The 9,295-nt window shown below is 51.6% G+C and overlaps 3 protein-coding genes across 3 annotated transcripts in view; all 3 read right to left on the reverse strand.

Annotated features, from left to right (window-relative positions):
- Positions 1-1,032: 1,032 nt before the first annotated feature.
- Positions 1,033-3,798, reverse strand: MAA_01604 (ATP-dependent DNA helicase PIF1; the record flags this gene model as incomplete). The annotated part of the gene is made up of 8 exons (XM_007819602.2): positions 1,033-1,411; positions 1,581-1,839; positions 2,135-2,166; positions 2,265-2,282; positions 2,417-2,756; positions 3,030-3,237; positions 3,447-3,484; positions 3,654-3,798. The coding sequence occupies 8 exons, from the start codon at positions 3,796-3,798 to the stop codon at positions 1,033-1,035; spliced, it is 1,419 nt and encodes a 472-aa protein (XP_007817793.2).
- A 1,803-nt stretch (positions 3,799-5,601) lies between these two features.
- MAA_01603 (uncharacterized protein) lies at positions 5,602-7,550 on the reverse strand (the record flags this gene model as incomplete). Its single annotated transcript, XM_007819601.2, has 2 exons — positions 5,602-7,159; positions 7,345-7,550. The coding sequence occupies 2 exons, from the start codon at positions 7,548-7,550 to the stop codon at positions 5,602-5,604; spliced, it is 1,764 nt and encodes a 587-aa protein (XP_007817792.2).
- Positions 7,551-7,984: 434 nt separating this feature from the next.
- MAA_11523 (uncharacterized protein) overlaps positions 7,985-9,295 on the reverse strand; it is a gene marked incomplete at both ends in the record, with an annotated part of 1,468 nt that continues 157 nt past the window's right edge. The window contains 3 exons of the mRNA XM_011413518.1: positions 7,985-8,345; positions 8,411-8,763; positions 8,888-9,274. Coding sequence (XP_011411820.1) covers positions 7,985-8,345; positions 8,411-8,763; positions 8,888-9,274 — 1,101 coding nt within the window. The remainder of the gene's footprint in view (positions 8,346-8,410; positions 8,764-8,887; positions 9,275-9,295) is intronic.

The raw sequence follows: 9,295 nt of genomic DNA on the forward strand, positions 1-9,295 counted from the left end.
TCATATTATTTACCACACTGGATTCGGGGCTTCAGGCAATCATCGACTTGGCGTAGTCGCCGAGATCTAACGAAATGCTCAGCCGGCGCTCGCTCTTTAATCTCGGGATTTGGCGAGGGCCTGAGGCATTAGCGGGCTGTCAGATCTCAGTTCTGTTTCGTCACGAACGGAGAACGCGGTTGGACCATCGCATATCGGTATGCACGTTACCCGGCATTGAAACAGTCGCCGTATTACTAGATTGGTTGGAAACACTGTGACTCCGGAGGTATTCTTCAGACAAAGTTGGTATATGTAACCTTTGTGATCCTACGAATGAGTTCTGTCAAGTTATCATCATTGGCTACAATATCTGCACTTCCGAAACGGAAGATAAGAATGAGCGACGCATGTAGGAAGCCGCAGCACAATTGGATGGGTTACACGGTTATACAACAAGGAGAGCGTGCGAAGGCTAATTGCAGCTCTGTGTATGTCTAATGATAGCGTTCTTAGCAGAGCACTTCCTCACGTAGTGTCAGACAAGGACGGTGTGGATTTGAGCATTGAAGCCGACGCGTCAGGTGGTTTAATCAAGAAACTGCCTACAAGACATTCTTAGTACCCCATATACCTTTGTCTTCCCAGTGACTTACTTCTGCTTTCGAATCGTCGAAATAGAGACGGGGCAGAAGAGAACAGCAATAATGATGATGATCTTGAGCTGGAACATGCATCTTGGGATACCGACGAGGAGGTTGACGGTTGGAAGAAGCTGATTTATGGAGGAAAATGCGCCTTCAGCGCTGCGAATGGTCTCGAAAAAAGGACTTTCAACGCACATTCAAAGCAGGTTATATTCGTTCACCCATGGCGTCCACTCGTACGGCATTGGCGAACCTGGCGCTCTCTTGATCATCTAGTTTTGCCTGTACTTGGGTGGAGAGGAGCTTCCCTGACTCTACCGATAGCCAGAGCTGTGCAAAACGCCGCCTGATCGTCGCCACGCTGTCGCTGGACAACCTTCAGGGAGACTGTTTTATCGAATCGCGTCTATGCATTCCTACCTTTGATATCTACTCCCTGCATCTCTTTGTCGTAATAAAGCGGCTTCTGTAGCACCCGGGGAAGTTGAAAGAAGTCGCCAACCAGAAGGATGTTAAGACCACCAAAGGACTCCTCATTCCTACTCGGGAACGCCTGGCGCAGAGGGTTGTCGATCCAGGATAGCTGTAGCAGTCCCAGTATATTCTTCTCATCAATGACCCGATACTCGATATCCCTAAGCTTCTGGAGCTGCGCCTTGTCAATGGGCGACAAGGGCTCGAAGTCCTTATTGATCAGGAGGTACAACAGGGAATGCAAGGTGGTGCCCGATATCTGATTTCCCACGACGCCAGTGGGCGCAGCACGCCAAACAGGTGTTCCTCTCCTGGCGGCAGCAGTTTGGAGGTGGGTGGAGAGCAGATTAATGAGATATGACTTTCCAGTACCACCTCACCGTCTACATGGAGCAGCAACTGAGAAGGTTCCTGAGTCAGGAAGTGGTCCATCACCGTATCGTACACTAGCCGCTGCTCTCGATTTAGGGAATCGCGAACCTCCAAAGGCTGATGATCCACATCAAGGTCAAGGGGGTTTCTCGCTTTGCGCTGCTTCCAGTAGTCACCGTTGAGAATGCCATTGTCGGTGTACCCTCCAGCGTGGGAGCCCAATCATAATTGATGTTAATGTCTCGGCGGCCAAGAATGTCGATATCCTCTTCCTCCAGCGGGCGGTCGGGAAGCATGCGGGAGACTTTATGCCAGTCCTCGTCCGCAACGGGCTCTTCGTGGACCTCGAGTTCGTATTCATCGTCCTCTGCCCTCAGTTCATTTGTATCTAGCTACCCATAATGATCGTCCAAATAGGTGTCATGGTGCTCTCTGTAACACTTGTACGCATCAGTAGTAACATCCGTTCATGATCGGACACATCACCCAAGCCACATTGCACCTGTCCCGGCACTGAATCAATCCAATCCTGCATCGTAACCTCTACCGTGGCTTTCACCCTCTCTGCCGGTTGGAGTCGTGCACCTAGATATAGCACCTACGGTTAGTCCATTCTTGCCAAATCTCATGGTATGGGATCCAGGGTAAGTAACCACACTAACCAATACCATCCACCCCATTTTCGCCGGACCGGCTACAATAGTTAGTTATAGATACCTGCCATGTCTGCCCCCAGTCTTGCTGTACTATCTTGACGACTTGAAAGAATCTCAAACTACAACGCCAACTTACATTACAACAAGCTCTATGCTGATTAGCCTTTAGATTACCTGAAGCACTAAATCAAGAAGAAAGAAAGTGCAGGCACTTGGGTTCAATCGTCTTGTTATATACCTGGCTAGAGACCCACTCGAACATGAACACCACACTGACATGGGGTCTACCTCCCCTGGCAAGAGCGATTGCTGCCGTTGCCCCAATTGCGCAAGAACAAGCCCTCATTCGTTACTGTCTGCAGCATGATCAATAACCTGGATGACTGCCTTGATTGATCCCTGTCCACCTTCCATCCTGCTGACCTGGGAGCGAACTGTAAAAGAAGGTTGCTCATGGCCTGGCGGAAAGCGTCTGGGGTTCCAGTTGTGTGCATCAGACTGGCCACCCAGGCGGCCAGGGATGCGTGGGGTAATCCAGGGTATTGTCCTCCACTCCGAAACGCCGAGCCTAGAGGCGTCGAGATACGAGCAGTTTTGGTGTTGAGGAGTTGGAAGCTGTGTTGAAGCTCTGGTGGGTTGGGTTGAATACAGCTGCCCCACACAAAACACACAAAGCATGAGCGAGCATCAGCCTCGCCCACCCATTGACCACCTCGGGCCACGGCGCACACATTCTAGAGCTCATGGAGACTGCATTTCCTCCAGGAATCCGTTGACGCAGCTAAAGAAGATGGCGATTTTGCCTTTCTTGTCGAACCTCTTGCCCGAGTTGGTTTCATAAGCTGCTAAATAAAGCACTAACCAAGCCGCTGAACTCCACTTCATCCGGAAGCCAACTTACCCATCAAGTCCACCCCGAAATCGCCTCCTTCGCGGATAAGCTCCTTGAAAGGCCGTCTCACCCATAGCTCAGATAGGTGTTGGCGTGCGACATCAACCACAGTTTCTCTCATCTTGCAATTTGCAGCGCTTGTAGATTGGTAGACATCCCGTATGCAATCAACAAACACCTCACTAACCCACAGCCTATTGATTTTCATTTTGAAGTTCTGCAGGGTATACTCTCTAAGACCATCGACTTCAAAGTAATCCGCCAGCTGATAAACCCGAACGTCTTTCGAGAGCTCGTCGTCATCTGGGGCGAGTCAACCTACTATCATGTCCCTGTGTGTAGACTGTCAGACATACCGGGATGGTCTAGTTCCGTTCACGGTATGTGTTCAAATACCCGCCAGTACGCTTGCATGCTGCCTTCCACGTACTCAAACTTTCTGGTGTTGTACTCCTTCATTCCGCCTGGCAGGGAACGTTCAAAGTAGCTACGCTGTGCCGTTAACACGAGGCTATGCGCGGGGAGTTCAACAGAGCCAAGGTAAATCTTGACATCCGCCAGGGTATCTCTAGCAAAAGACCTTTGCCAAATTAGTTAATCCAACGGAGCTAATTCACGCAAAATGTGGCTCACTCGCTGATCGCGGCGTCGATGGCTCTGATGCGAGGATCGGCCGCATCTCTTCCAGCAGTTGGCATTCGTTCTCTTCGGTGGCGCTTTCCCAGTCAGATTCCCATTTGAAGCGACTCATCGACTTGCAACGAGCGAATTTTGTCATGTTGAATCAACAAGAATACAAATGTCGTGAGGGGTAAGCTGTGCAACCTCATTAGGCTTCTCCTGTCCATCGACAAGTATGTCAAAGGATACTTTGACTCTGCACATGTGAAAGTCAAGAGAAGACGAGAAAGAGAATAATACTCGCCGAGCAATGTGGGGTTGGCTGTTGGCAGGCTCTGTATAGTCGCTGCAGTGACATTTCCTCTCTTATTCAAAAGAAAGAAGACATCTTTACGCCCATAGAAAAGAAGAAGATAGCAATCACTAAGGCGGAGAGAAAGAGAAAGATCAAAGACAAGAAAACGTGGACAAAAGCGGAGAGGCGCTCGTACGAACAGGCCAAAGTGGGTAGCCGACGCAAGGGAAGTGATCACTTAAAAGTCATCGTGGAGGATCTTTTGCAGAAGGAGATTCGTGTTCCACTATCCGGACTTGCCGGATCGGCCTCTCCGTACATATTGATTACTTTCTGGAGGATATGTCGTGTTCTGCAGAACATTGGTCCACAGCTTGGATAGGACAAGAATTCGTCCCTTTTCGTCGTCGAGTTTGTAGCAGCGCTTTGAACGTGGATACTGGACATAGCTGGAACATATCTTTAGAGCATTGACTGCTGCATCTCCATGCGACTTGCTGGACACGATCCGCGCCGGTTGTCTCTGCACTGCCCGAGCAATCTCAACTCGAGCACTACATCATCATCCCATCGTTCTTGATGCATGGACAAGGTTACAGAGTGGTTGGGGCTCAGCGCCACTTGATCGGGAGAGACGACTACGAGGCTATCAGTAAGCATTCGGTCTGCCGACACTAGACAGTCTGGAGGAGTCGCGCAGACGCGCATCAACATACTGCACAAGTATGCCGTGGCTGTGTACAGTCTCTTCCAAGACCGGGCATTGGCAGGCTGTCTGGCCGCTGATTTTTGGCGGCGGACGGAAAGTGTGCGGTACCACACAAGAGCAAGAATATGGGATGACAAAACTGCTGCCATGACCGATGCAGCAAGATTGCTGGCGCTCGTCGACTGCGTATCACACGAAAACAAGCATAAGAATACAAAAGAACTCAAGGCAATTCGTCGGTCCTTGAACCTGCGATCTAAACGAGTCCGTCGGAGGTGACGCGCCGAGCTGCTAGATGCGCCGAGTGTCAAGGAGACCATGCAGGCGATGCGGAGCCTAGGTGCGGCTATAGATTATCTTCAGCATGGAGATTTTAGTTGCATGGCCGTGGCCGCTCACTTACTTGAGTACTGTTCTAGTCTGAACGGCGGGTTTGGGCAGGGCAACCCGGTTGAGCGCAGTCAAACAGCGAAGAGACATCGTGAATTCGCCGCAGGACTCCGCACGCTAGTCGTCCTGGGAGTTGATATTATGGGGATTAACGGTGAGCCTGAGCGAAACTCGGTGCCGAGTCTGGTGTCAGGTTGATGGTGCTATCTCGTGTATCAAATTCTGCAGACCAGAATCACGACGTGCATGATGTTGCGGCGAAACGTGCACAAGCCAGGGTACGATGCCTTCTTATTAGTCCGGCTGCACCAGGGCGACGGACCAAATTGATGTTTCGCAGAAACACAGGTAGTGGCATACTAACAGTAGTAGTAGTATTAGTAGGTCCTGTAGATCTGGGGCGTCTATTGGGACGTGACTTTCACAAATGAGTCGGGATTGTTGCAGACTCTGATTATCATCTCACAAGAATTGAATTTCTTGAACATTCAGCAGGTCACTTGAGGCGACGAATGCCCACTTTGAATAACCGCGATGTTCCGACACCACGTCCTTCACCCAGCTGACTATGGTTTTACTGCGTGCAGTACTCGTGGCCAAGGAAATACCATCCTGGTGCGCGGACATTCGTCGAAGAAACAAATACCGAGCAGCCAACGGCGGATCCGGAGCTGCGGTAAACTACAGCTTCCTAGAGGGACATTGAGTTCAACTTGCAACGAGACGTGGCGGTCAATGTCGTTAGCATCGTGTCCATACGAACCTGGATCGCCTTGTCGCGCACATGTAAAAACGTAAGCCGGTGGCGGCTGGCAAGTCATTTCGGTATCCTCCCCTGTCCATGCGAAAATGGCACGGTACGGTGAGGAACACCCGCCCGCGTCCCAGATACTACCCAGCCTCAGTTTCTGCCGCGACTGGATTGTGGCTGCTATCTCGACTGCCATGCGGTGGAGATACATTTCAGTAAAGGACCTGTAGTCTTTCCTAGTGTTGGCGTCGGCAGCCAGGTACCCGTCAATCCTTTCGGCGAGCCAGTCGTGGTCCAGATCATGTAGACGGAACACAAGCTGCAGTAGTCGCTTTCGCTGCCAGAGCGTTAGGCGGCCGCGTGGTTCGGCGATCCAAGGCAGCTTCGGCCAAAAAGTCGATGTATCGATAACGCGGCCTAGCTTCCACAGATGACCCTTTACTACGACGCCGCAAGCCGTCAACTCCACATCCGTTAAGCGGCAGCCCTTGTTAAACGTCAGCGGCCTGTTGTCGTCCTCAGGTGCGCTGAAACCTCGGAATATTAGTCTTTTCAAGAACACCGATGTCGTCAGCCCGGCTACCGAAGTTGTATCATCGTTGCTATTGTTTAGGATCTCGCCATTGAGTAGACACATTGCTAGTATTGACAAACTGAGACTTTGACTCCTCCGGCAGAGCACTTCACTGTCTAACCGTACCGGATACTGGCAGCAATTGGCGATGAGGGCGAGGCGATCCCAGGGCTGGGTCAATCCGCGTGTCTCGATGTCGGCGATCACGGTCGGGGTCATGCAGCTCGACTCGGGCAATATGAGTGCATATCTACCAGCGGCTTGGAGAATGTTATCAATCCGCCGCAAGTCGTTCAAACGCATAGATTCTGCTGCACCTCGGATCGCCAGACATAGCTGAGTCACTTGTGCGGAGAAGGCAACGGACGATATACAAAGCTCGCCAGGTATTTTGCCGAACAAATGGTATCGCAGCTTCTGTGACTCGAGCGAAGGATTATGCCTAATCAGTAGCCTCATACGCGATCCGCTCCGGTAGTTCTCTTGGAACGTCCATGCACGTTCCCACCACAAGTCATGCGTAATTTTCCAAAGCAGCCAGAGCGCCTTCTTAGCTTCGTAAATGCTAGTTGCTTTTGAGAGCCGAAATTCCCTATTGCTTATGCCGCTAACGAGATCTCCCGAGAGTATCCGTGTAAGGAGGTGCAGTTCAGATTCCACCGTCAGCTGCCAGCCCAGCAGGGCAACGGGGTGCTGACTGAGCTGGTACACCAGGTCCATAGCTTGTATGGCATTGCGTTTCTGGGCGCAATGGGCGTGGCCGGTGCAATAGTCGACTCCGCATGTATTTTGAGGAATGCTATGAGCATCCATCCAAAGGATACAATGTCGGTGCAATTCATGTAGTGAAGTATGCGGTCAAAGACACATTTGCGAACTTCCGACCGCTGGAAGCCATTGCCATCCCAACTTTGTACGGAGTATGGCCCAGGTTGTTTGTCTTCATACTCCGACGGTTTCCAGGTATAGGACAGCGCAACGTACCCTCGTTGGCGGAAGGCGTTGATCGACTCGCGGTGTAGTCTATTGCCTTTTGGCCTTAGACATTGCAAATTCGTGATGAATGAACGAAACTTGGCGTGCTCTCTCTGGTTCGGCTCGCTGCCTACGTTGACGAGCTGCGAGACGATGGGCGCGCGATTGCGCAGGCTGATCTGGAAAAGTGACTGATTCTTATCGTCGTTATCCATCACAGTTGTGTGTTGGGAATGGCTCAGTAGCCTTCAAGGACATGAGCAATCAATCAGAGCCACTGAGACATGAGGCACTCTCATGATTATATGTTTAAGAGAAGGTCGTATCATCCACCTCGGCTTTGCATCTGTAGTGATGCTCAACGAGAAAGGCGTCTGCTCCCGCGTTTCGAAGGGGAATGATGTCTGCCTGGAATAGTAAGGCGGGGCGAGGGACATTCTAACACCACAATTACTTACATTCCTCCGCTTCACGTGACAATGCTTACCTTAAAATACTACGTGACACCTTGCACTTTAGAGTGGTGGTGCAAGGCGTACAATCAGCCGAGGCTGCAAGTCTCCGGTCAACGATAAGGCAGTCCCTGAACAGTCAAGTATCTACAGTCATACATTCATTGCGTCATCTACGTTGGTAGCATCAACTGGAGTTACGTGGTCCCGTGGCAATTCTTATACGGATTCTGAGTGAGAACCTGCCAACTCCTAAGCCTTTGGTCCCTCATCTTCATCTTGATACCCTCCGGGGGGGATGTGTATGTCAGACGATTGCGGTCAAACGGGGCATCCAGCATCAAACCCTGCAGCGTTTTCACACGCGAGACGGCCACATAACTCAAACCTGTCTGGAAGTCACGGCAGGATAGATCTGTCACAATCCTGTCTTCGGTGATGCTCTGCGACTTATGAACCGTAATGGCGTAGCGTACGATCAGAGGAAACTGAGTGCGAGTGCAGAGTGTGGCTCCAACGCGGAAGTCCCTGACTACTGGCAGAATCGGAACAATCTTCCTACCGTCGGCGGTGGTCAGGATGCCGGTCCGGTATATTTGTTAAACTCCATCATGATTACACACGGTTGGTCTCGGATGGGGTCAGCCCCAGGTGCCCAGCCAATGTCGTACACTGTGCCACGAGCGCCGTTGCAGAGACCAACTTGTTGCCAGAGGTTGCACGTCAACATCAAACGGGCACCAATGCATACAGGGACTTGTTTCGCAAGGTTTCCCGCCTTGTCGTCCGGAGCAGCAGCCGCGCCGGGGCCAACGTTTGCAGCAATGACCTGGATGACTGGTCGGCTGAGGCGGTCGAGGTGGTAGTGATTATATTCGTTCACCCGGTCTTTCGTGGCGTATACCCACAAGGCGTCAGAAAACCGGGCGACCTCTTGATCGTCTAGCTTTGCCTGCACGCGGCCGGAGAGAAGTTTCTAGGATTCGTAGGATAGCTGGAGCAGCTGAAGCTCCCTGAGAGCCTTGCGAAAGGCCGCTTGATCATCGCCACACTGTCGCTGAACAACGCTCAGAAAGACAGTCTTATCGAAGCGCATATACGCGTTCCTGCCCTTGATCTCCACTCCCTGCACTTCTTTGTCGTAATACAGCGGCTTCTGTAGAAGAGGAGGAAGCTGAAAGAAGTCGCCCACCAAAAGGATATTGAGTCCGCCAAAGAACTCCTCGTTCCGCATATGCCTCGCGGAGACGGTCGTCGATCCAGGATAGCTGACGCAGTCCCAGCATGCTTTTTCCGTCAATGATCAGGTACTGAATATCCTTCAGCTTCTTCTGGAGCTGGGCCTTGTCGATGGCGGAGAGCGGTCTGAAGTCCTTGTTGATCGGGAGGTGAAGCAGCGAGTGCAAAGTGGTGCCTGATATCTGATTTCCTGCAACGCCCGTGGGTGCGGCACGCCAGACAGGCGTCCTTCTCCTGCCTGTCGCAGCCTGAAGGTGCGCCGAGAGCAG

Source organism: Metarhizium robertsii (assembly GCF_000187425.2).
Source record: "Metarhizium robertsii ARSEF 23 chromosome Unknown MAA_Scf_9, whole genome shotgun sequence".
Lineage (NCBI taxonomy): Eukaryota > Fungi > Ascomycota > Sordariomycetes > Hypocreales > Clavicipitaceae > Metarhizium > Metarhizium robertsii.